The 27662-nt window shown below is 47.7% G+C and overlaps 1 protein-coding gene across 2 annotated transcripts in view; it reads left to right on the forward strand.

The window, feature by feature from the left end:
- The window catches only part of LOC125303096 (tyrosine-protein kinase CSK-like), a 33808-nt gene that overhangs the window by 3087 nt on the left and 3059 nt on the right, over positions 1–27662 (forward strand). The window contains exons 2-9 of one of the 2 annotated variants that reach the window (XM_048256615.1): positions 17628–17734; positions 18043–18156; positions 18590–18705; positions 23080–23299; positions 25989–26082; positions 26437–26502; positions 26641–26740; positions 27419–27509. In XM_048256615.1, coding sequence (XP_048112572.1) covers positions 17720–17734; positions 18043–18156; positions 18590–18705; positions 23080–23299; positions 25989–26082; positions 26437–26502; positions 26641–26740; positions 27419–27509 — 816 coding nt within the window. In that variant the 5' untranslated portion in view covers positions 17628–17719. The remainder of the gene's footprint in view (positions 1–17627; positions 17735–18042; positions 18157–18589; positions 18706–23079; positions 23300–25988; positions 26083–26436; positions 26503–26640; positions 26741–27418; positions 27510–27662) is intronic. The other variant, XM_048256616.1, reaches the window with a different exon arrangement.

Genomic DNA, 27662 nt, shown 5'->3' on the forward strand with positions numbered 1-27662 from the left:
GTGAAGAAGCATAAAAAAAGAAAAACCCCAACAGTCAAATGGCCAATTATTCAAATATTAGCACACACACCTCCCCAACAGGCTCCAGTGTGTGGCTGCCTCCTCATTTGAATTAATGAACAAGAGATTGATTTAAACTGGGCTCAGAGAAGGTCACGTTCCTCCACTTCCTGCTCTGCTGAGCCGCACGCTGACCGGCCTTGGCCTCGGCCTCACACTGGAGCGCTCTCTCTTTCTCTCTCTCTCTCTCTCTGCCTAGAGCTGCTCAGACCCTCACCATTACACCCGTCTCATGTCCATCAAACTCCCAGCTCCTCGTCTGCAGCAACATCACCGTCATCCGCCTCACTGCTGATCTGCAGCGTTTTATTAAGACGCTTAAGTGCAAAGTGGAAAAACATCGAGTCGGTTTTATTAAACAGCAGACGCTTCAGTGCAAAGTGTAGTACATCGAGTCGGTTTTATTAAACAGCAGACGCTTCAGTGCAATGTGAAATATATCGAGTCGGTTTTATTAAGCAGCAGGTGCTTCAGTGCAATGTGAAATATATCGAGTCCGTTTTGTGTTCAGTGTTGTTGGGCAATCCCATGATTAGCTCCGTGTGTTGTGATTGGATAGTGGTGACAATTTGCCTACAGAACAGAAGTGTTTCAGATGTAGTGAAGTGTTGGCCAACATCAGTGTGAACATGCCTGATGTAGTGAAGTGTTGGCCAACATCAGTGTGTTGCTCAAAAATTCCCATCTGGATCACCAGTGCAGTACCGCGCAGATCTCCATGCCCATGTGCGTTTTCTGGGGTTCACCCCCAGATCTCCATACCCACCAGCGTGTGTGTGTGTGTTCACCCTCAGACCTCCATGCCTACCAGTGTGTGTGTGTGTTCACCCCCATATCTCAATGCCCACCTGTGTGTGTGTGTGTGTGTGTTCACCCCCAGATCCACCAGCGTGTGTGTTTCTTGGGAGGTGTGGTGTGCTCAGCAGTACCCTGCTCTACCAGCTGATGAACAGAAGCACATCTTTGTGATGTGTGTGTGTGTGTGTGTGTGTGTGTGTGTGTGTGTGTGTGTGTTTTTTGATGTGTGTGTGTTTTGTGATGTTTGTGTGTGTGTGTGTGTTTGTGATGTTTGTGTGTGTGTTCTGTGTCTGATCTGCTCTGCATGCTCTCCAGCCGTCACAGCAACACGTACAGTACAGCTGACTAATTGATTAGTTGTTGACTATTAAATTAAAGGTTGTATCAGTGATTGCAGGCCCAAAAAAGGCCCAAACATAAATGATCACATTCATCTAATCTAACGATCCACTAGCTGCCCGCTCCATAAGCAGGCCGTCAAAAAAACATGTCTCTGTTGGCAACCCAGGCTCTGAGATCTGCACACAAAAACAATTGCTACCAACAAGTGTTGCCAACCACTCAAAGGTAAAATAAACTCGCGGGGATGAAAAAGTCTGAAATACAGACGTTTTCCTGAACACACTTTTGTCCTCTGCCTTCGAGTGGATACTGTGATCTCCGGTACGTGAAGGCGGCGCAATTAGATTTTTGCTACCCCAGAGCTAACTTGCAATGCAATTTGCCATAGGTAGTTAGCTTCAATTAACAACCGGATCTCCTTATATGGGCAAAGATGGTGGTTTTGGTTCTTTTTTGTAGGCAAACTTCAGAGGTCTATTGCACAGGAGGGAGGGGGAGGGAGTAGTGAGCTAACTCTCTCTGAGCTGTTTTTTTTTAACGTCAACAGAAGTGATGTTACCCTGCCATCGCTGATACAACCTTTAATTGCCATCTATTTCGATAATTGATTAATCGGTTTGTGTCCTTCTGTAAGAAAACTACATCAAAATTAAAGCTTGATTGAAGCTTCTTAAACTTGAATATTTATCTACTCCTCTATGACGGTGAACTACAGTAAATATCTTTGGTGTGTGGACAAAACAAGGCATTGAAGACATAATCTTGGGCTTTGGAGAACAATGATCGAGATCTTTTCACCATTTTCTGGCACTGTATCGATCAAACAATGAATCGATTAATCGAGAAAATAATCATCAGAATAATCTACTATGAAAATAAGTTGCAGCCCTAGTTCTGAGTTTTTGGAAGATAGCACTGAACTGTAAACTGAAAGTTTTAAACTAAAGCTTGAAGTCCTGTGTGATTGTACAGGACGCTGTTTAGATGGTCCCCTCTGTAAATGAGTGGTTTTAGACCAAAGATGAAAGGACAGTCTTAGGCAGGGATCACATTAGCCAGCGGCAAGCGGCAGGTTTCCTATTGTTCTCTATGGTTCGGCAGCAGAACGGTGGCGTTGAGCAAGCTGAGCGTTGAACTTGGTTCAACTTTCAAAGCGCAACGCGAGCGTATTCAATTGAAACTGTTCGTGTTACCATAGGAACGAGCGTTGCATTACTCTTGCCGCTGCTGCTTGCCGCTAGCTAATGTGATCCCCGCCTTAGTGTACAGTATAGTGTTTGTTTGGATGGTCTCCCTGTAAACTAAAGTCCAGACTGTGTACAGTTTGGCGTTGGGATGGATGTTTCCTCCTATAAACGGAAGGGTTGATGTCCAGTGTCGGTATACAGCTTGGTGTTTGGATGGTGCCCCTGTCATTTGCCGTGGGGTTTCCCCTGCTCCAACAGACCAGCCCTTCTCCCCACAGTGCCTTACTTCTGCCTTGAATGGCGTTCTGTGGTGTGCGGTTAAGCTTTGACTTTTACAGGCCTAAATTTGCAGTCTCCCCCGGAGAAAGAAAATATTGTTGTTGCCTGAGCTTATTTTGCATCCCCACTGGCCTTGGACCCGTCTGCAGTCTTTCTTACAGATGACAGACTGCACCGCACAGCTCCTGCTCATGGCCCCAGGAGACACCATCATAGCCCAGCAGGGTCCTTCACCCCCACTGTCCCGTTTTTACTGGTCTCTTTTCTTACTGATATTATCATATGGCCCACTCACATGTCTTCTTTTTGTGATTTCGGATAGAGGTCTGCTCTGACCGTGTCCCACAGAGAATGCCCTCGTAATGAAAGGTCCTAATAGTGTGATTAAATCTCTTTGTGTGTGTGTGCGTGTGTGCGTGCGTGAGTGAGTGTTGCCTTGTGATCAGACCTTTCCATGTGTGCTGTTGTGTGTGTTCCATTGCTCTGCCGGTTCCTGCTGTTCTGTGTCCATATTCCCGCTCTGGCTGAGAATCAACCCCCCCCCCCTGTGTGTCGGTCACTCTTGCCGGACTCAGAGCAGGCCTATAGCATCCTGGGGTGTCCTCACACTGGAGCAGGTGTGTGTGGAGCAGAGTGTCCACTTGTGTCACACACTTCGGTCACACTCTCTCACATTCTCACACACTCTCACACATGGGCCTGACTCGCACCAACGTGGGCCTAACTCGCCCAGACGGGTCATATTGGGTATGTCCTCTGTGGCATCTGGAGCGGAGGCGTGAGTTCACGCTATGGGCAGCACGGCTGTCACACACACACACACACACACACACACACACACACACGCATCACAATAACCCAGCAGGCCTCACCTACCTGAGACTCTTTACACACACACACACACACACACACACACACATCACAATAACCCAGCAGGCCTCACCTACCTGAGACTCTTTACACACACGCGCGCACACACGCACACACACACGCGCACACACACACACACACACACACACACACACACACACACATCATCACAATAACCCAGCAGGCCTCGTCTACCTCAGACTCTTTACACACGCAAGCACGCACTCAGACTCTTTCACGCACGTACGCACGCACCTACCTCAGACTCATTACACACACACACACACACACACACTCACGGCTCACAATCACACACGCCTCACACAACAACATTCACATCAAAGTTCAAACAAAAAACTCGACCACCACTCCAGATTTCAACGCACTTCAGGCTTTATGCTTCACATGCCACTAGTCTCACCTAGTAGTGCTTAAATAGCCTAGTGTTGTGTGTTACACGTGGTTGACCTGATGGTGTACACTGATGTTGTGTGCCCAGTGATTGTTGATTGTTGTTGATGGTGTACGTTCTGATTAGGGTTGGACACCGAAACCTGGTTCTAATATAGACGCAAACAGTAAAAACATCGAATAACAACGTGGATTTCAGTGCTTCATTTCGATGCCACTTAAAGCTGCAGATTTTTTGATCATATTTACTGAAACCGACACTATGCTCCAACAGAACAACATAAATCAGCCGGTTTTAGGAAAAAAACCCGCACTTCTACCTCCACCTAGAGCCGGTTATTTGTTTTGTAAAAAATCCACAGCTCCGGTTCTTCTGGTCCAAACAGAGCAGGGCTGTGTGAGATCTGACTGTCAATCACAGTCTGGTGCGCTCTGACAAGCACAAACTCGATGAGAGGGTGCTCGGTTGTAGTGGGGGAGGGGCATGAGAGTTGTAAACATTCAAAATTTTGGCGAAGTCCCCTCAATCTGTCAGACTTGCCTAGTGCAACTTTAAATCTCTGGTGTTTTTTTTTTTTATTCGAGGCATCACTGCACGTCATGTGCCAACTCTAATGTCTTGCTCTGATAGCACCACATCCAGATACAGTTAGCTAACATAAACGCTAGATGTATAAGCTTAAACCAGAGGGTGCACCACATAGGCTAGTGGACAACGTTTGACAGCTCAGCGTGCGTGAGTGCGTGCGTGAGTGCGTGTGCGTGTGTGAGTGCGTGCGTGCGTGAGTGCGTGCGTGAGTGCGTGCGTGAGTGCGTGCGTGAGTGCGTGCGTGAGTGCGTGCGTGTGTGCGTGCGTGAGTGCGTGCGTGAGTGCGTGCGTGAGTGCGTGCGTGAGTGCGTGTGTGTGTGCGTGCGTGAGTGCGTGCGTGAGTGCGTGCGTGCGTGCGTGTGTGTGTGCGTGCGTGAGTGCGTGCGTGTGTGCGTGCGTGAGTGCGTGCGTGTGTGCGTGCGTGAGTGCGTGCGTGTGTGCGTGCGTGAGTGCGTGTGTGTGTGCGTGCGTGAGTGCGTGCGTGTGTGCGTGCGTGCGTGCGTGCGTGAGTGCGTGCGTGAGTGCGTGCGTGAGTGCGTGCGTGAGTGCGTGCGTGAGTGCGTGCGTGAGTGCGTGCGTGAGTGCGTGCGTGTGTGCGTGCGTGAGTGCGTGTGTGAGTGCGTGCGTGCGTGCGTGCGTGAGTGCGTGCGTGCGTGCGTGCGTGAGTGCGTGCGTGAGTGCGTGCGTGAGTGCGTGCGTGCGTGCGTGCGTGAGTGCGTGCGTGAGTGCGTGCGTGAGTGCGTGCGTGTGTGCGTGCGTGTGTGCGTGCGTGAGTGCGTGCGTGTGTGCGTGCGTGTGTGCGTGTGTGCGTGAGTGCGTGTGTGAGTGCGTGCGTGAGTGCGTGCGTGTGTGCGTGCGTGAGTGCGTGCGTGAGTGCGTGCGTGAGTGCGTGCGTGCGTGCGTGCGTGAGTGCGTGCGTGAGTGCGTGCGTGAGTGCGTGCGTGAGTGCGTGCGTGAGTGCGTGTGCGTGAGTGCGTGCGTGAGTGCGTGCGTGTGTGAGTGTGTGAGTGAGTGCGTGCGTGCGTGAGTGTGAGTGAGTGCGTGCGTGAGTGCGTGCGTGCGTGCGTGTGTGAGTGCGTGCGTGAGTGCGTGCGTGAGTGCGTGCGTGAGTGCGTGCGTGAGTGCGTGCGTGAGTGCGTGCGTGAGTGCGTGCGTGAGTGCGTGCGTGAGTGCGTGCGTGAGTGCGTGCGTGTGTGCGTGCGTGCGTGCGTGCGTGAGTGCGTGAGTGCGTGCGTGAGTGCGTGTGTGCGTGCGTGCGTGCGTGCGTGAGTGCGTGCGTGAGTGCGTGCGTGAGTGCGTGCGTGAGTGCGTGCGTGAGTGCGTGTGTGTGTGCGTGCGTGAGTGCGTGCGTGAGTGCGTGCGTGAGTGCGTGCGTGAGTGCGTGCGTGAGTGCGTGCGTGAGTGCGTGCGTGAGTGCGTGTGCGTGAGTGCGTGCGTGCGTGCGTGTGTGCGTGTGTGAGTGCGTGTGTGAGTGCGTGTGCGTGAGTGCGTGTGTGTGAGTGCGTGCGTGAGTGCGTGCGTGAGTGCGTGCGTGAGTGCGTGCGTGCGTGCGTGCGTGAGTGCGTGCGTGTGTGCGTGCGTGAGTGCGTGCGTGAGTGCGTGCGTGAGTGCGTGCGTGAGTGCGTGCGTGAGTGCGTGGCGTCGAGCGTGAGAATCGCGTCGTGCGTCGCGTGCGTGAGTGCGTGCGTGAGTGAAGTCCGTGCGTGCGAAGTGCAAGAGTGTGTGTGTGTGTGTGGGGGTAGGAGAAAAGACACCTGGGAATGATCAGTACTGAGGCCAAACACACAGCCGGCACAGTCAAACCGCTTGGTCACATCTCTTCTCTGAGTTGTGAAGGAGCAGATGTATCTATCCCACTAGGACACAGTAGAACTCTGCTCTGAGTAGAACAGTAGAACTCTAGAATATGCGCATTCTTTAGTAGAATTCAGTCATGTACTCTGAGCATGGCTCTGACTCTGAGTAGAATAGTAGAACTCCAGAATGTGTGTATTCTTTAGTAGAATTTCATCATGTACTCTGATCAGAGCCTATCTGAGTAGACCAGTAGAACTCTAGAATGTTTATATTCTTTAAAGGTGCGATTTGTAGGATTGTTACCGAACGTTCTGTAGGCCAAAATCAAAACACTGGTGGACGTTCTCAAGACTACCAGACGCGAGCCTCTTCTGGGTTGCCAGATGTAATGAAGACTTAGCTAACGTTAGTTGACCTGCAGCTGCTTTAACGTTTCTCTAACCATGACCCAGCTACACATTACGGAAACAGTGAAAACAAAAAATACCTCTCTAACCAACGCAACATATTTAGCTGAAGTTAGCGATGCAGATGAAGTTTAGCCTAGGCTATCTGTTGTGGAGAAATATGGCCAGCTCTGCGTCAGACTTGATATTCTTCATTTGACGAAGACGTCGCCATCTCAGGAAGCTCCTCCGATGTCTACTTAATTTGTTTCTTGTTTTAATTTTGGACATTTGCCTGCCTCTCGTAGGCGTTCATGACTACAACTGACAGCTGTTGACAGTTGGCTTTTGCTAATTTGGCAACCCAAATAGGAGGACGCGCTAGCCCATTATTAATACGCTATTCTAGAATTAATCGCTCAAAACATAAACGAAAATTCCAAGAGATTCCGCATTTTTTTTCATGGGTTAGAGTAATGTTGTCAAATAAGCCATTACTTCAATTCATCGTGTTTCCTTACACTCTGACAACATATGGTGATCATTTTTGGAATGGTTACAGTTTATTTTCCATTATTCCCTACATACTGGTCCTTTAATATAATTCTGCCATGTACTCTGAGTAGACCAGTAGAACTCTGCTGTCTCTGTGTTCTTCTTTAGTTGTTTTTTAGTAGAAGAGTAGAACTCTAGTCAGACTCTCACAGGGGGGCTACACCGGGCACGTAACTGAAGCGTTCTGTTCGTAATGTGTAAAAACTATTTTAGAAGACTGTCTACTGTCTCTAACGTACGCACCGCTATCTGGTGTTGCCAGTTGGTGGTGTTGGTGTTGCCAGTTCCATTCTATTTTTTGCATTGTAACGTTTCTCTTGTCAGCGATCAGGAACTTGTGTGTATGTGTGAAGTGAGGCTGAAAGGGGTATAATTTAAGAGTTGTTTTAAAATTGATGAGGTGGGGTGCCCTCTTATGTGAGATGCTGCCGTTCTGTAGTATTCATGAGTTACTGTGAGGTGAGATTGTGTGAGATGCTGCCGTTCTGTAGTATTCATGTTTAGGGGGCAGCCGTGCCTACCGGTTAGGGCTTCAGGCTTGTAACCGACGGGTTGCCGGTTCGATCCCCGACCCAGTAGGAAAAATGTGGACGGGAGAAATGGTTGAGCACTGCTCTCCCATGCCCACATCCACGGCTGAAGTGCCCTTGAGCAAGGCACCTAACCCCTCACTGCTCCACAAGCGCCGCTGTTGTTGCAGGCAGCTCACTGCGCCGGGATTAGTGTGTGCTTCACCTCACTGTGTGTTCACTGTGTGCTGAGTGTGTTTTGCTAATTCACAGATTGGGATAAATGCAGAGACCAAATTTCCCTCACGGGATCAAAAGAGTATATATACTTATACTTATACTTACTTAGCTCACTGCTCCGGGTTAGTGTGTGCTTCACCTCACTTTGTGTACACTGTGTGCTGTGTGTGTTTCACTAATTCACGGATTGGGATAAATGCAGAGAACAAATTTCACTCACAGGATCAAAAGAGTATATATACTTTTACTATACTTATACTATACAACACAGGGGTTAAGCCACAGACACAACACAGGGGTTAACCCCTTATACTTATATATTCATGAGTTGATGTGAGGTGAGGTGTCCTCTCGTGTCAGATGCTGCCGTTCTGTAGTATTCATGAGTTAATGTGAGCAAGTGGCTGCTCTGTGATGTTTTCATGCTCTGCACCAGTTTCACTTGCTTGCTCCAGAGCATCTGAAAGCGAGATGTGCCGAGAGAAACATCTCCTCAAACCACAGAATTGTTAACACCCTCTCCCACGGCCGGCCAGAACAACATCTGCTCTGCCGCCTGGACCCTCCGCTCCCTGAGGCTTTGCTTATCAACATGAATGATTAAGAACAATATTGCAGTCCCGTGAAAGAGAGAGAGAGAAATTGGGTAGCATTTGAGAGAGAAAGGAAGAGGGAGAATTTGGGTAGTGTTTGAGTGAGGGAGAGAGAGGAAGAGAGAAAATTTGGATAGTGTTTGAGAGAGAGAGATGAAGAGAGAAAAGAGAGAGAGAGAAATGTAAGAGTGTTGGGAAGGGGGGAGGGGGCTGGGCTTGTAGTGCTTTCAGCATGCCTCATCCTGCCCAGGCTAACTGTTGGCGGTGTAGAGCCAGATCTCTGCCTGTTCATTTGTGCTGTTTGATAAATAACGGCCTGACTGAAACATGGTAGGACATGTGAACAGGCTTCCCCTGTGTGCCGCAGTCCTCATGCTCCTGTGCCAGACAGTGGAGGAAACGCTCATCACTGACAGTGTCTGGCTGCAGTAGGAGTAGGCATCTGGAAGATGTGCTTTTAACCTAAAGCTGACATGCTTTACTGATGCAGTAAGGTCATTCATGCCTTCATGTCTTCCTTCCTGTAATATAAAAAAGCAGAACTACTGTGTGTTGAGTAATGCTATTGGTGTTGTTTGTGTTTGCTTGTAAGCGTAGTGGTTTCATTGGTTTTGAAAAGGCTACAAGCGTGTGGTGTTTAGCATAGACATCATCTATTATGTCTATGGTGTTCAGTGTTAAAAGATGTTTGGGACATTGAGTGTGAAAAGCATTATGACTGGAAGCACAGTGTTTGATAAGTTCAGTGTTGAAAGTTTTAGGGCAGTAAGTAGGGTGATGAGTGTTAAATATAGTGATTACTGTTGAGCGTGGTGTTGAGTTTAGCTGTAAGTATGGTGTTGAGTGTTAAAAGCATATTTGTTATTGCGGTGTTGAGTGCTCATGCAGTCTGTTGAGTGTTTGAGGGGTGTGTTGAGTGGTGCGGCGTGTTCTTCCCCTGTCCTCTATCTCAGAGCACATCGTGTCTCTGCACTGACGCTCTCATTGAAGCCTGTTTCCTGGTTCCTGATTTCACTCCGGGGCATGTAGTACACAAACTTAAAGGCCTCCTTCTCTTTCACATACTCTCTCTTTCTTTCTCTCCCTCTCTCTCTCTCCATTCATATGTGTTAGTTTTTTTTCTTTTGTTTACTTTCCACTATAGTTTTGTGGCTATACGGCTGGTTATTTGGAGACGGCTTGCGCTTTGTGGAGTCCAGGGTCCAGAGATGGAGAACAAAGCCACCGACTGAGAACTCAGTCAGCAGCAGTGTGTCTCTGGTCCTGCCACAACCTCCCTCTTCGCCACTGACTGGCTCCATCCCTCCCGCCCCTAACTGCCTCATGGCGGAATCATGGCATTCTGAAAACGGTTGCGTAATAGTCGCGCCAGACAAAAGGGCTCATGCCTGCATCAGTGTCCGGGCTGACATTAGCCATTAGCGTCAGCCATTAGCGTTAGCCGTCTCCTCCTGCAGTGAAAGAGCTCTTCTGTGCTGAGGGAGACGCCGTCAGTCACAGCCAGACCTCTGGGTCACCAAGGTTCGCCATGGCGACTGCTCCATGCAACGACATGCGGTCTCAGTGAACCCGTCCAGTCAGCAGAACCCACCCACAGGAATGGTGCTCTCCAGCGTCTCCAACAGCATGGACACGTCTCAGCCATAAACACAACACATCGGTCCAGAGAAGAGTCCATGGTATAGGAGTGTGACTGCACAGGATGGTGTAATGGAGCTCTTATGGGATAGAAGTGTGACTGCACAGGATGGTGTAATGGAGCTCTTATGGTATAGAAGTGTGACTGCACAGGGTGGTGTAATGGAGCTCTTATGGTATAGGAGTGTGACTGCACACGATGGTGTAATGGAGCTCTTATGGTATAGAAGTGTGACTGAACAGGATGGTGTAATGGAGCTCTTATGGGATAGAAGTGTGACTGCACAGGGTGGTGTAATGGAGCTCTTATGGTATAGAAGTGTGACTGCACACGATGGTGTAATGGAGCTCTTATGGTATAGAAGTGTGACTGCACAGGATGGTGTAATGGAGCTCTTATGGACCCCTGAGTAGGGCTGGGAATCGCAGAATAATTCACAAATCAATACGGTCATAATACTTTGCCCACAATAATGATAATATTACGATTCAGCTATTCTGCAATATCCGATCGATACATTGCAAAAGATTGATCTATATAAGAAAAAAAAACTGAAATTATCTATTTATTCACTGCATTTCACCAAAGATTTGAAACAGTGTACAAATTGAGCTGTTTAGATTAGCGCCTCTTAAAAATCTACAGATCTTTTCTGAGCAAAAATATACCACTCTCGAAATAATAACAAACAGATTTCTTTCTTTTTAAGATAAATATTTTTTCTAGACACATTTCAGTGTTTATGCTTATGTTTATGCATTCATGAATTCAATATTTTAGTAACAATATTGATATTTGGTTGCAGCATATTAGTAACTTGTTGCAAAAAGAAGTTATTATGATATAGTAAGGGGACTGTCTGTGTAGGGGCCTGTGGCTGTGTCTGCAGGCCTGTTGGAGCATCAGCATGGACTGAGTTGAGCGCTGTGACTGACCACTGCTCCTTAGCCCTGCTAATCAGCATGGACGCAGTGGAGCGCTATAACTGATCACTGCTCCTTAGCCCTGCTAACCAGCATGGACGCAGTGGAGCGCTGTGATTGACCACTGCTCCTTAGCCCTGCTAATCAGCATGGACGCAGTGGAGCGCTATAACTGACCACTGCTCCTTAGCCCTGCTAACCAGCATGGATGCAGTGGAGCGCTGTGATTGACCACTGCTCCTTAGCCCTGCTAATCAGCATGGACGCAGTGGAGCGCTATAACTGACCACTGCTCCTTAGCCCTGCTAACCAGCATGGATGCAGTGGAGTGCTGTGATTGACCACTGCTCCTTAGCCCTGCTGCGGGGCATCAATGTGGGCAGACAGTCCATGTCTCGGCAGATAACACACAACTCTGAGTTCAGTACTGGCCCAGCCGCTGGTCATGTGATGCTCTTCAGCCAGTGCAGTTGCCTCATTTCCTGGAAACAACGAAACGGAGAGGGGAGAACGGGGGGAGAGGGGAGAGGAGAGGGAGAGGAGATGGTGAGAGAGGGAAGGGGGAAGAGGGGGAGAGGAGAGGGGGAGAGACTGATGAAGAGGTCTGTTGTGTGAGGCGTAGCTGTGTGAGCGCATTCCCGCCATACTGATATCATTTCATTTGGGGAATATGCCCAGGCGGCCCCGCCCCAAGCAGCCGCCGTCCCTTCAGCAGAGATCTACACACACACACACACACACACACACACACACTCCCATCAGCTCATCCTGCAGCGTCTGACTGCTCACACACTCCCATCAGCTTATCCTGCAGCGTCTGACTGCACACACACAGACATTCATTCAGCACCATTTAAACGGATGGCAGGCTGGGTCTGACCGCTGGAAAACAGCCACTGATTTAAAGAGACTGATGCAGCACAGTTTCATGTTTTGTGTTCTGTTTGTTGTCTTCTCTTGTTTAGTGTTGTGTGTTTTGTGTTCCGTTTGTTGTTTGTTGTGTTCTCTTGTTTAGTGTCATGTGTTTTGTGTTCCGTTTGTTGTTTGTTGCGTTCTCTTGTTTAGTGTTGTGTGTTTTGTGTCCCGTTTGTTGTGTTCTCTTGTTTAGTGTCATGTGTTTTGTGTTCCGTTTGTTGTGTTCTCTTGTTTAGTGTTGTGTGTTTTGTGTTCTTGTTTATTGTGTTCAGAGTGTAGTTGTTCTGTTTGTTATTTATTGTGGTGTGTGTTGTGTGAGTTGTGTTCCGTGTTGTCCATGTGTTGTATTTTCTGTCGTGCCGTTGTAGGTCATTGAGGGGCCATGTGTTTTGGCTGAGGCCTTGTTATGGCATAACCTTATGTTTTGCCTTCTGTTCTCCCTGCTGTTGCTGTGTGTGTGTGTGTGTGTGTGTCTCTCTCTCTCTCTGTGTGGGTCCATGTCCAGTTTCTGTTAAGGTCAAACCTCTTGTTTTTTGTCTCCCCATGTCCAAAACAAATCTCCTCTGTCTCACACACGGCTCATCATAGCCACCCTGGGAGAGCTCTCTGATGTAACATAACCCCCCCTCATTCATATGGGGTGATTCCGATCCCAGCCCTCTGTCCTCGGTGCAAGCAGAGAGGCTGCTTTGGTACCGAAGCAGAGTGTTTCAGCTGCAGCTCTCTCACGGGTCCTCTTACTGGACGTGGCCGGCCCGCTGATGGCTGCATTGGGAGGAGAGGGAATCCTGCAGCTGCTGCTGTTCCCAGTGCTTCCCTGTTCTAAGCTCAGACTTGCCCCGGCTCAGTGTGGCCCACCGCAAGGCATGATGGGATTGCCTGTACTCCTCTCTTTGTTTTGTTGTGCTGTTTGTCCTTGCTCTTATACAAACACACTCACACTTACTCCCACACACACACACGCATGCATAGTCACAGCAGCACTAATACTAAAAGGATGTAATTTCGTAATCTGTTGAATTGTGCGCTTTCTTAGGTGCTCCTCAGACAGTATGTCAGCACCGACACTAGTTCACCTTTGACCCCTGGCCTCTGTGAGTGAGTGAGTGAGTAACTCTGGACGGTGGTCCGGTCCGACCTGCCCAGAGTAGCCCAGACGGAGGCTGGCGGACAGGAAGTGTGTGTGTTTGTAGAAGGAAGTGTGTTGAGTCAGACACACACACAGGGTCCAGCGCTCTGGGAATACACTCTGTCGCAGGTGCTGCTGGTCTGCGGTAGCATACCTCTGACCGCCGGGCGATGCAGGAAGTGCAGGACTTCCCTCTACGGGTCACCAGTGTGAGGGCAGCTGCTGCTCACGCAGCGGGCAGATCTGTTCCTACGTCGACCCCCCCCCCCTCCTTTTGCTCATTCCCTGTTTCCCTCTCTCTCTCTCTCTCTCTCTCATTCACTCTGTCTCATTCTCTCTCCCTCTCTCTCATTCACTCTGTCTCTCATTCTCTCTCTCATTCACTCTGTCTCTCCCTCTCTCTCTCATTCACTCTGTCTCTCATTCTCTCTCCCTCTCTCTCTCATTCACTCTGTCTCTCATTCTCTCTCCCTCTCTCTCTCATTCACTCTGTCTCTCATTCTCTCTCCCTCTCTCTCATTCACTCTGTCTCATTCTTTCTCTCTCTCATTCACTCTGTCTCATTTTCTCTCCCTCTCTCTCTCATTCACTCTGTCTCTCATCCTCTCTCCCTCTCTCTCTCATTCACTCTGTCTCTCATTCTCTCTCCCTCTCTCTCCTATCCCAATTCACTTTCATTCCCTCTCTGTCTCTCTTTCCTCATCCCCCTCTCTCTCTCTCTCTCTCTCTCTCTTTCTCTCTTTCTCTCTGTCTCCTTGTCTCCTTTTCCTGGAACAGAGTTGTGGCAGAGCAGAGTGCTCATAGAGAAACGGGCGTAGTAGTGATTACATCATCCACAGACCATGCCGCACATGACATCACTTCCTCCATGGAGAGGCTGCCATGGTAACTACGGTTTTGACCAAGTCTCCTCTGAGTTAGTCAGGAGTCTGAATGCAAAAGTCAGGACTGTGAAGATGATGGTGAAGATGAACACAACTCCTCCATTAATCCATGATGAATACTTTCCTCTCTTCAGTTCCGTCCGAGTCGAGTCTCTGTGTGTGTGTGTGTGTGTGTGTGTGTGTATTGTGATGTGAGCCATAGTCACCCTGGCTTCTGGGCTATTTTCTGTGTCTGTTGCAGCTGCTCAATCAGGCTGACTCTGTGTGTGTGTGTGTGTTTGCTCAACCCTGCTAGCTATGTTTTTGTAGTTATCAGTTATCGTGTTAACTGTCGTTAAAGGAGGAAGCAGAGGAGGCTACGTGAGATCTGTCGGTTAACACACATGCATACACACACCAGGGGAGAACCCTTACAGTAAGACCCTGAGCAGAGATGGAAGTTGTCATAGAGAAGGCGGAGGACGGAGGAAGTTGTTAGTGGTGAGACCGCGCCTGGTGGTGTCGTCGCTGCTGCCATCGATGGGGCGGTTGATTAGTGGAAACTGGGCATCTGCTGCTCACTGCTCACCATGCTGCGGGACTCCTGCCACAGGGCACCACCTCGCTGGACAACTTGCCGCCTCTCAGCAGGCCAGAGCATGGTCCCTCACCAGACATCATGAGAGAATCACAGACTTTAGAACCTGGTCTCGGGATCATGTCTGGTGTCACAGACTTTAGAACCTGGTCTCAGGATCATTAGAACCTGGTCTCGGGATCATATCTGGTGTCACAGACTTTAGAACCTGGTCTCGGGATCATGTCTGGTGTCACAGATTTTAGAACCTGGTGTCGTGATCATTAGAACCTAGTCTCGGGATCATGTCTGGTTTCACAGACTTTAGAACCTGGTGTCATGATCGTTAGAACCTGGTCTGGTAGTTTCAGCAGGTCATAGACTGAGTAGGACTCCAGAGTGTCCAGAGCTGCCTCAGACTGGATTGTAACAGCTTAGATCTGACTGCAGAACCGTATCCCCACCCAGGGAACCCTGCTGGTTCTGAACAGACCTGAGCTGGACTCCACTGGGTGGGTCTCATGGCGCGTGTGTGTGTGTGTGTGTGTGTGTGTGTGTGTGTGTGTGTGTGTGTGTGTGGGCCGCTGCATCACTAACGTGGTCATGGAAACATGCCGGCTGAAAGTGAGAGCTCTATAAAAAGAGCCAGGCTCTCATTTCTGCTTTCTCAAGAACATCTCTCTCTCTGCCTCTCTCTCTCTCTCTTTCTTTTTTTTACACACATGCACATCCCTCTGACTGACTAAATGTAGCATACACAGCCTCATCTAGCCTCAATTGTCATGTGCGCTTGATCATTCTGTGGAATAAAAGCTTTTCATAGGCTCAGTATTTCTGCATAGATCTATGCATGCATTCAAACCAGCTGCACTAAGTGCAGTAGTTAGACGCTTTATGCACCTTGTCTACTTGTCTCTGTATGGTAACATTCATCCGAATCCTTACCACCATATATGATAAAGTTGACTGGCATTTACCAGATACTTTTATTCATGGGAGTTGAAACTGGGCCAACCGACTGTTAGGCAATGACTGCTCCACCCCCCACTCGTACTGTATACACACACGCTAGCTGGCCTACCTGCTTGTGTAGTAAGATCGTTGAAATTGATTCAGAATGCTGCAGCATGCCTGGTCTTCAATGAGCCAAAGAGGACACATGTAACTTCTCCTAGTTTCTCTCCACTGGCTCCCTATAGTGGCCAGAATGAAATGTAAATCTATGGCCTATATGACACTGACTGGATCTGTTCCCTGCTATCTTAATTCAACGATCAAGATGTAAATCCCCAACTGCCCACTGCGGTCTTCTGATGAGCGTCTGTGTCGACCAGCCATAAACGCTAGGTCAAATTCAAGACTCTTTTCCTCAGTGGTTCCATGTTGGTGGAATAAGTTGCCCAGTGCTCTCTGTTCCTGTGATAGTTTTGGGTCTTTCAAGAGGGGTCTAAAGGCATATCTGTTCAATATGCACTTAGTTTATTAAGCGTTTCTTATGTGTTATGGTTTGTATATTATAGTATTTATTTATTTTCATTAGACATTGTTGTTTATTAGTGCTGTTCACCTTGGTGTAGTCTTACCAACTTTTTTAATTGTTTACTGTTACTATTTAAGTATTGTTGTTATTTGTATGTCGCTTTGGACAAAAGAATTTAGTGTGACATTCACTATTACCATTACACGAACTGATTAAGACACCCAGGCTACTTAAAATAGCCTTGATAAGCATGTCCAGTGCTGTGTGTGTGTGTGTGTGTGTGTGTACGTGTGTGTGTGTGTGTGTGGGGTCGCCCTAGTTAACTGTGAAAACTCTCACCACCGCCTCCTCACCCTTCTACCCACTTCCTGCCCATGGAGCGGAAAATCAGCAGCAGCCTCTTTCCTTCTTCATATGCGGCTTGCTCTCTTCACTTCCTGTTCACGAGTTTACTGCAAGGCACTGGTGATGCTGTGCAGGGCAAGTGTCTGTGTGTCTGTGTGTCTGTGTGTCTGTGTGTCTGTGTGTCTGTGTGTGTGTGTGTGTGTGTGTGTGTGTGTGTGTGTGTGTGTGTTTGTATGTTATGCTATGCTATGCTATGCTATGCTATTTTATGCTATGTTGTGGTTATGGTTATGGTATTTAGCAGACGCTTTTGTCCAAAGCGACATACATGACATAACAACAAAGTTACATTTAACAGTAAACAATTAAAAAAAAAAATTATGCTATCTGTTGAAAGCACATTATTACCAGAAGGATTATCAGTTAACAAGTTATGCTATGTTATGTGTGTGTGGCCAGGTCACAGTCTTATCCAGTTATTAAAAAGTATCTAATTAGGATCTTTTCTCTACTTCTGTTGGGCCACTCATGGTTTTGTCTTTTCTCAATCACGGCACTTTATGGATGTAGGCCGTGTGTGTGTGTGTGTGTGTGTGTGTGTGTGTGTGTGTGTGTGTGTGTGTGTGTGTGTGTGTGTGTGTGTGTGTGTGTGTGTGTGTGTCTCTCTCTGTCTGTCTATCTGTGTGTGTGTGTGTGTGTGTGTGTGTGTCTGTGTCTGTGTCTGTGTCTGTGTCTGTGTCTGTGTCTGTGTCTGTGTCTGTGTCTGTGTCTATCTGTCTGTCTGTCTGTCTGTCTGTCTGTCTGTGTGTGTGTGTGTGTGTGTGTGTATGCAGCAAATATTTACTTTTAATTTGTAGTATTTACTTACTCCTGTCCCCAAATGGCCAATGGCCAGACTGTGTGTGATCAGGGCGTGTGTGTGTCTGTGTGTGTGTGATCAGGGCGTTTGTCCACCGCCTGGCTGCAGAATGTCTGCAGGATGATGAGGAGGCCCGGTTAGAGCAGGCCTTCACACACACACACACACACAGACGCACACGCTCCCTGCTGCTCTGAATGGCCTGCACTTGAATGGACCTGCTCCTATAGTGCTCCTGGTGTGTTCTGAACATAGTGTGTTTCCTTCTGTGTGTATTTCAGCAGTGAGGCAGCAAGTCTGATGCTACCACGTCACTTCCTGTAAGTCTGTAAGAGGACACCCCCTCCCACCCCACCCCACTCTCCATCTCAACATGTCTAGCCCACAGGTACGAGCACTTCTCTCTGCGTGTGTGCGTGTGCCAGTGTGTGTGCGTATTGATTTCCCAATTCTGTTCATCATATTTGTGTGTATGCAATATGTTCATGTAATGTGTGTGCATGTAATTGGGTTAATGTGTGTGTGTGCGTGTGTTGTGGGTGTGTATGCGTGCATGTGTGGTCATGGAGGCAATTCTCACACCAGACCTAACTTGCCTTTTCCCCTAACCCCCAACCAACCACCCACCCACGCACCCACACACCCACGCACCCACACACACACAAACACACACACCCCTGCCATCCCCTTCTGCAGGCAATATGGCCTCCGGGCACGGAGTGTGTGGCAAAGTACAGCTTCAAGGGCACCACTGACCAGGACCTGCCCCTCTGCAAGGGAGACGTGCTGACCATCATCAGTGTAACCCGGGTAACAACCGCCTGACTCCCTAACGAGTGCGCTGCCTGTGTGTTTGGCTCTCAACTCTGAGGGATCGGAATGTTGATGCAGCTGTTTGTGATTTTGCTTGTGGGGATAAACAAACTCCTCACACACACACACACACACACACACTCACACTCACACTCTCTTTCACACACACACAGATACACACACACACACAATCTCACACACACACACCACTGCCCCCCTGCTGCCTTGGGGTCCCATGGGGGTCTGTTAGTGTGATTTACATACAGAGAGTCTTAGGTAGCATGTAATGAGTATTTGGCGAGCTGTACCTGGCCGGTGTGTCCATCTGAACTCAGCTGTTTGTGTGCGTGTGTGTGTGCGTGCGTGCGTTCGTTTGTGCGTGCATTCGGTGTGTGTGTGTGTGTGTGTGTGTGTGTGTGTATGTGTGCAGGACCCAAACTGGTACAAGGCCAAGAACACTGGTGGACAGGAGGGCACCATCCCAGCCAACTACGTCCAGAAGAGGGAGGGAGTCAAATCAGGAGGCAACAAACTTAGTCTTATGCCGTAAGTGCCGTGTGTGTGTGCCGTGTGTGTGCGTGTGTGTGTCTCTCTCAAACATACACACATGCTCCCACAGACAGAGACAGAGACTGTGAATGACAGTGATTGATTACACTAAGTCCTACAGTAACTACATGCAAGTCCCAACTACTGTATTTTTCTGAACTAATAAGTCACACTTTTTTCAGTTTGGCTACCTGAGACCTATAGTCAGGTGTGACTTATATATCAAAATATATATAATTTAACATGTTTTAAAATGTTAGTCAGTATGAATTGACATGAACATGCATGAAAACATTTGAAAACAAAACTCAGCCATAGGTTATTTTGAGAATAATGACTTTCTCTTCAGCATTGTCCTAACCGTTAAAATGAGGCAGATATGACGAGGCATTGCAACAATGTTTACAGAGATGCACTGTAAGGTTGGCTGCAAAGAATATGCAGACTGTTACGATTGCACATTATCTGTGCATTGTGAACACAAATCGCCCCTTGGGTTCTCTTTCACATGTTGTATTGTAGGCTAGCCTATTTTGTCCTACTTGATTTTCCATTGCCAGAAGAGAAGGCATGTCGTTTATTATTTAAAAAATAACTATTATCATTAGTCTGTAGGCTCATGATAGGTCTACAAACATTTGTAATTTGGCTACAAATTTGGTGTGTTCTAATGTTAATGTTCGGCTGAATTTCTTTTTAATTCAAGCTATTGATAGCCTAACTAATGAAGAATTAGCAAACTTTGGATTACATTGCTCATCATTTTTCATGATCTGCTAGGCTCCGTCGAACTCTTCTTGCATTTGTCACTTGTCATTTTAGACGTAGGGCATAGCAACAGTAACCAGGTAGGCCGGGCCCAGCACTGAGTTATAGAGTGTGAGCCTGAGTGTGATTGGCTGGCATGTTGACTGACAGTTCAAGAAGATATTTGCAATAATTTTAGAACAGAATTCATTCTGAAAATATATTATCATATATATATATATATATATATATATATATATATATATATATATATATATATATATATATATATATATATATATATATATATATATATTTCAGAAAAAAATAATTTATTAATCAAAATCATCACACCAATTTTGGGTTATGATAATTATTTCAACCTGATAATGAATGATGATGGAAATGAGCAACTACATAGCCCATAATCCAAAGCTGTAGCCTAAGGTCTGAGACTCCCAGAGAAGGTATAGTGTGAACAGGAAGGAAACTGAGGCCCCATCAGAGCTGAAGTGCACCAGAAAGAGATCCGAGTCCTCTTTCAAATAAACTCATAATGTGAATACAAAATGAACTGAGTCCCTTTGGCTTTGGTCCACTTTCTGGTCCCCTTTTAGTGGACTGAGTTTGGTTCTTTAACAGGGACTATATGTGAAAACACCCTCAGTGATAGAATCAGTTGTTCTCAACATTCCAGTTGTTCACATTGTCATCACTGTGCACAATGCGAAGCAGTGCTGTGCAGTGTGATGCAATGTGACGTTTTGAACACAACTTTTGTTGGACGCCCCGTCTAAATTTTCTTTCTGTCGCTCGCGTAGCTCTGCTATTTGGGGGAGGAATGAGGAATGTGATGCAATAGAGCATATTTAATGGATTCAGTGTGGACAGAGAGGATTCAATACTGCACAACAGTCGCTCGCTCGGATGCAGTTTGGATACCATGTCAGATATTACATGCTGGACTATTGTGTACTGACTGATCCCCTGGTGTGTCTGTGTGTGTGTGTGTGTGCGTCGGTCATCCTGTGGGCTTGGGTCTGATTTGAATCGGCTCCTTTGAGGCCTGCTGGTTAAAATGGCTCCAGAAAACAAAGGCATTATCCAAATGCACTTTGAGGAAATGAGCCTGGCTGACGTCCCCTGGCACACACACGCCTATCTGCCATCACAGCACTGCACACACACACACAGACACAGACCTGCACAGGACTGTACACACACACACCTATCAGCCATCAGTGTCAGCCAGGAGAGTGGTCAGCTGCACAGGACCGCACACACACATACACACTCATGCACACACATTCAGGCGTGCACACACACACCTATCTTCTATTGGAGCAGTTGGGAGGAGAGAGATTAGCAACAATCTCTCCCACACGGGGGTCTCGTGGCCTACTGGTTAGGGCTTCGGGCTTGGAACCGGAGGGTTGCCAGTTCGAACCCCAACCAGTAGGAACGACTGTATACTTGGCCGAGAAACCTGATTTACATTTTTACATTTACACCCACTGTGAGGTTGTTACTACACGTAGGCCTACACAGTTCCAATAGGGCTGTTACTACACATAGGTTCCACAGGGGCTGTTAGTACACACAGGCCTACACGGTTCCACAGACGCTGTTAGTACACGTAGGTCTACACAGTTCCACAGAAGCTGTAACTACACGTATGTCTGCACGGTTCCACAGGGGCTGTTACTACACATAGGCCTACACGGTTCCACAATCGGCTTCACAATATATCTCCCTGTGCTTTAGAGTGACCTGCAGAAACAGCACAGTTTCCATCAGCAGTTCTGCTTTCTTTGAATGAAACCAGAGGCCTTGAAAGGCCACTTTTTTCTCTGCAGCAGCCTGATGCAATGCTGCACACACTGAAGCGCTGGCCCCTGGGGAGGTCAGTAGTGTGTCATGGGTTTCATCTTGCTGTTGGCAGGAGGTATTCAGGTGTAAATGAGTTGGTGTGTTGAGCTCAGGTTCCAGCCTGTGTCTACTGATCTGTGCTGGACTGGAAGGCTGCTGGTCGTGTGTGTGTGTGTGTGTGTGTGTCTGTGTCTGTGTTGGACTGGAACACTGGGGGTGTGTGTGCCTGCATGCAAGTGTGTGTGTGTCTGTGTCCAGTTGGACTGGAATGCTCTCGGCTCCAAACACACGTAATTGTGCCCTGAAAACCACAGTAGGGCGGACAGAGTGGAGTCTGTGACAGCCTGTAATTTCAAGACTAGTGTGTGTGTGTGTGTGTGTGTGTGTGTGTGTGTGTGTGTTTAGACATATTTGAGTAAGTAAAGTGCATGTGTTGGTGCTTGTGGATGAGACCATTTCCTGCTCCGTTATCAAAGTGGGGGTGACTGGCGTGAGACGCAGCAGAATAGAGTTTGTCTGGTTAGATCCAAAACCACCAACATAATAGAGTTTGTCTGGTTAGATCCAAACCCACCAACAGAATAGAGTTTGTCTGGTTAGATCCAAACCCACCAACAGAATAGAGTTTGTCTGGTTAGATCCAAACCCACCAACAGAATAGAGTTTGTCTGGTTAGATCCAAACCCACCAACAGAATAGAGTTTGTCTGGTTAGATCCAAACCCACCAACAGGTTAGATCCAAACCCACCAACAGAATAGAGTTTGTCTGGTTAGATCCAAACCCACCAACAGGTTAGTTCCAAACCCACCAACAGAATAGAGTTTGTCTGGTTAGATCCAAACCCACCAACAGAATAGAGTTTGTCTGATGAGATCCAAACCCACCAACAGAATATAGAGTTTGTCTGATGAGCTTTAGCTACACAGTTCTGGTTTTACTGTCCAGTCTGTTTTTATGCAAAATAGATACCTACATTTAGTCCTACAGTACGGTCCTATGTCCAGCTGTCTGTGGTGTCCATGCTGTAGTGTAGTCTGTAGGGAAGCATTTAAATGGCTCTCAATTCAATGGAACACACATGATTCCTAATGAAATATATACATATCACATACCTATACTGTATGCTAGCTCCTAAATTAATCCATTTCAGTGCTAAGAACAATAATGACTGACTGAACAATTGTTTGAGTGTGTTTGGACTGTGTTGTTAACCTTTCGTTTCCCCCTGAATGAAGACATTTCAGTGCTAATAACAGTAGCTTATAATAAGTGACCTAAACCAGAGACTTTCTTATGAGGAGACACAGCACTCAAAAAATCCTCCATAGAAATGCATGGGGTTAGTTTGTAATGCCAATGCCAATATGGCAGTTGTCTACACATAACCCACCCCTTCCTCGGCAAAACGTTGACATGTGAATACATTGAGCCAATCATATGGTGTGTTGTGCAGACATCGTGCCAATCATGTGTTGTGAACTGGAAGCTGGAGCAAGGTTGGTGTCGTGAAGCCTTGCACACGCGCATTTCTGCCGAATAGGATGCCCGATGAGTACCCAAAAAGCATTGCAATATGGCCACCGAGTGGAGGGACTTGCCTAAAAGGACTTTGCCTAAACATCCTCTGACTTGCGTCGTTAACCCTTGGTGTCACCTGAATGAAGACATTTCATTGCTAATATCAATAGCTTATAATAAGTGTCCATGACCATGCTCTGACTTGCGTGAACCTTGGCGTTCTATGCGGTTCCAGATGGTTCCACGGGAAGATCACGCGGGAGCAGGCGGAGGGTCTGCTGCACCCACCGGAGACGGGGCTGTTCCTGGTGCGCGAGAGCACCAACTACCCCGGAGACTACACGCTCTGCGTCAGCTGCGATGGCAAGGTGGAGCACTACCGCATCATCTACCACAAGGGCAAGCTCAGCATCGACGAGGAGGAGTTCTTCGAGAACCTCATGCAGCTCGTCGAGGTGAGTGTGAGTGTGTCTGTGTCTGTGTGTCTTATTTTGTGTCTTGTGTCCTGTGCGTCCAGCAATGCCCATGGGGCGGAGAGTGTGTGTGTGTGTGTGTGTGTGTGTGTGTGTGTGTGTGTGTGAACAGTGTCTGCAGTGTGGACCACACACATATAGTACGAACAGCAGTTCTGTTAATGTTGAATCTATGTCTGCATTTACTGTGGGGTTTTGTGTTTGTTAAAGCGTGCAGTTGTCATATCTATGTTAATGTGTACATTTATTACGTGCTGCGGGGTGTGAACATGCATCTTAGTGTGTGTGTGTGTGTGTGTGTGTGTGTGTAACGTCCTCCCCCTGAGCGTGTGCCTGCACCCCACTGCCAGAGAGGACGAAACAGGAAATGAGCTCGGAGGAGAGTGAGGGCCACTGGAGACTTGGCAGTTCTCTCCAGCGCAGTGCCATAAAAACACTGTGTGTGTGTGTGTGTGTGTGCGCGTGTGTGCGTGTGTGTGCGTGCGCGCGCGTGCGTGCATGTGTGCTCTAGGAGGGTTCCACTTTTAGAACGGCTCTATCTTTTTGTCTCAGACCGTCATATATGGGGCAACTTTTTGAGCAATGTTGCTGGGCAACCAAAGGAACTGGATCCATGTGTTCTGATTTCACGGGTCATGAAAATATGAAACTAACGAAAGTTCTCCAGAAAAACAGTGGTTGTCTGATACTAATGGAACGTGCCAGAACAACAGTACTCTGGATCATTGCCCAGAAACAGTGCTCAAAACGCTTTACAGGTTATGGTGTGTGAGTGTGTACAGTAAGGTTTACAGGGGTGTGTGTGTTTCAAACAGGAAAAGATAAAGTGTGTGTGTGAGTGAGACAGAGAGAGGGTGTGTGTGTACTTTAGAGGTTTACAGTACTAGGGGGTGTGTATACTATAGAGATTTACAGTGTGTGTGTGAGAAAGAGTAGGTGTGTAGTTTGTATACTGTAAGGTTTAGTGTGTGTGTGTGTATGTGTGTGTGAGAGAGAGAAATGTACTGTCACAGATAGAAAACAGAGACTTATCCTAACCAAGTACAAGTTACCAGTGACCACAAATTGGAAATTAAAACAACAAATCATGGCAACCAAAAGAACAGAGAATATGTGGTCAATACACAACAGGTGAGGTTGACACTTCCTCTTACAATGTACCTCCTTTACTTAAACAAGAAGTAAAAAAAAAACCCTCATTTTAATGATGCATCAAAAAAAGATATTATTAGGAGTAAGGAGTATCAGGGGACATAAACATGATAACTGTAAAGGGTCACTGCATCAGAGCTCACTAAGTAGCTTCTGTGGAACAGAGAAGTGACCAGCTACTGCTACCGGCTTACAAGACTGCAGCCGTGTGTGTGTGTGTGAGAGAGAGAGAGAGAGAGAGAGAGAGATAAGTGTGTGTGTGTGTGGAGAGAGAGATGAGTGTGTGTGTGTGAGAGAGAGAGCGAGAGAGAGCGAGATGAGTGTGTGTGTGAGAGAGAGATAAGAGTGTGTGTGAGAAAGAGAGAGAGAGATGAGTGTGTGTGTGTGGGTGTGTGAGACAGAGAGAGAAAGCACGAGAGAGAGAGAGAGAGAGAGAGAGTGTGTGTGTGTGTGTGTGTGTGTGTTTATGTGTGTGTGAGAGCGAGAGAGCTTGCTTGCAGGCGTGCAACTAATGAGTGCATGCAGCAGTTCCTGGAACAGTTGGGTGAATAGGAAGTTGCAGAGTGGAAGAGTGAATAGCAGTTCCACATCACTTACTCCACAGACGCAGGCCTTTCACTGAAGCCACCATTCCCGCTGTGTGTGTGTGTGTGTGTGTGTGTCTGTGTGTGTCTGTGTCTGTGTCTGTGTGTGTGTGTGAAGCGGGCATGAGGGTAGAGTACAGTATGTATGTATGGACATGTTTTCACTTTAACTCTCAGTTGTGAACACTTATGGTGTTTCACTCTGTGTGTGTGTGTGTGTGTGTGTGTGTGTGTGAGAGAGATGCTTTCACCATCCCCAGCGTCCCCTCTCTCTCTTCCTCTCTCTGCCCGGTACTAAAGGTCAGGCTCAGATCTCGTCCTGTTTCGTTCTGAGTCTGATTCTCAGATCCCGATCAGTGCGCTCACTGGCCCTCCGCTCTCTTACACACACTTATGCAAACACACATTCTCTCTCAGTAGCAAACTCCTGGACACACTCTGACACAAGCGCCTAAACTCTTGCTCTGTGGTCAGCTTACTTCCTCTTGTGACATAACTCACATCCGTGATGTTGGGATGCCTTCTAGTGGACACTCTGTGTACTGCACTCTAAATCTCTCCACTGTAGTTGGTGAAGGGGCACACAACGTTCTCAGTAATTCTGCTGGACGCTTCTCATAACTGTGTGTGTTGATGTGTGTGAAGTCCTCCTCTGTGTGTTTGGAGGGGGGGTTCTACAGGAGAAGCACAAAAGAGTGTAGGGATTTGCCAGCTCATGGGATGCTGGTCTAAAAATGAGCCAATCACAAATGAGTAGTAAAAAACATGTTTTTGCTCGCAATGTGAAGAAATGAATTCAGTAGGCTGTTACGGAACGATTGGAGCGAGAGTCTTTGTGGTAGGTGTGTTTTGGAACCAGAGCGTAGTGGCCGGCATCGGCCAGGGTTGTGATGCTGATGGTCTTTAACCCCCCGTCTCTCTCTCTCTGTCCGCAGCACTACACCAAAGATGCTGATGGCCTGTGCACCAAACTTATCAAGCCCAAGCTGGAGGAAGGGACCGTAGCTGCCCAGGACGAGTTCTCCCGCAGTAAGACTCCTTCAGCACTACAGATGTGTGTGTGTGTGTTTGTGTGTGTGTGTGTTTGTTTGTATGATGTGTGTAAAATTAAAAAAAAAAAAACTGTGCGATGTGTGTAAAATGTAAAAAAATCGTGGCTGCCCAGGACGAGTTTTCCCGCAGTAAGACTCTTTACACACCTAATATGTGTGTGCGAGTTTGTAAGTGTGTGTGTCTAAAATGCAGAATAGTCTCCCCTGGGCAGTTTTGGTCATGTATCACCATGGTAATGTGTAGAGGAAGATGAAGGGGACAAAAGAGCACTATTAAGATGGTTGCCATGGCAAAGAGCTCCTGCTTTTATTTCTGTTTTCTGTCCTCCAGGTGGATGGTCCCTGAACAGGAAAGAGCTGAAGCTCCACCAAACGATAGGAAAGGGAGAGTTTGGAGGTAGGTGTGTGACCACCTGTGTGTGTGTGTGTGTGTGTGTGTGTGTGTGTATGTGTGTTTCAGTATGCGTGTGTTTGTGTGTGTGTGTGTTTCAGTATGTGTGTGTGTGTGTGTTGACTATGTACTGTACTCTTCCAGATGTGATGGAGGGAGAATACAGAGGATCGAGAGTAGCGGTGAAGTGCATCAAACATGACGCCACTGCACAGGCCTTCGTAGCGGAGGCTTCCATCATGACGTAAGCTCCTGCCTCCTCACACACAGACACGCACGCACACACACACACACACAAACACACACATACATACACACACACCTCCCACACACGTGTGGTGTGTGACTGAGCAGTTCGGACAGCAGTAGCATACTTACAACTCTGGCATGTACACAACAGTAAGAGAGTATGGCACTGAGGCACTGAGGCCTGGGGTGAGCCACTGCAGACTGCACGGTGTACATTATAAAGTCTGTTTGTGTTACACAAGAGAACTGCTGGACGCAGTGACCACATTGCTTTATAATGCTTTTATACAGTAAAACAGTAGGACAGTGGGCAGTACTGGAGCCCACCCCCCCACCCCATGTACTGTATGATTAACCAATTAAGTCAAGTCAAGTCAGTTTTATTTGTATAGCGCATTTAACATGCACAGAGTGCAACCCAAAGCGCTCCACATATAAGACTTTGTCATTGACACATAACAAAAGACAAAAGATGCCGGACGGAGCGGCGTAGTCGCCAGCGTACCCGTGAGGGGTATGACACCAGTCACACAATTAAGACACCAGGACATATTTAGGTCACAGGTCAGGCCACAGATAGGAATGATCCTTTGTGTGTGTGTGTTTGTGTGTGTGTGTGTGTGTGTGTGTGTGTGTGTGTGTGTGTGTGTGTGTGTGTGTGTGTGCTCTATAGGCAGATGAGACACCCTAATCTGGTGCAGCTGCTGGGCGTGATCGTGGAGGAGAACGGCTCACTCTTCATCGTCACCGAGTTCATGGCCAAGGTCAGTGCACTAACCACTTTCACATGTCCACCTCCTTCACATATCCACCTCCTTCACATGTCCACCTCCTTCACATGTCCACCTCCTTCACATGTCCACCTCCTTCACATGTCCACCTCCTTCACACGACATGTCCACCTCCTTCACATATCC

The sequence above is a fragment of the Alosa alosa genome, chromosome 11 (genome assembly GCF_017589495.1).
Source record: "Alosa alosa isolate M-15738 ecotype Scorff River chromosome 11, AALO_Geno_1.1, whole genome shotgun sequence".
In the NCBI taxonomy this organism is placed as follows: Eukaryota; Metazoa; Chordata; class Actinopteri; order Clupeiformes; family Clupeidae; genus Alosa; species Alosa alosa.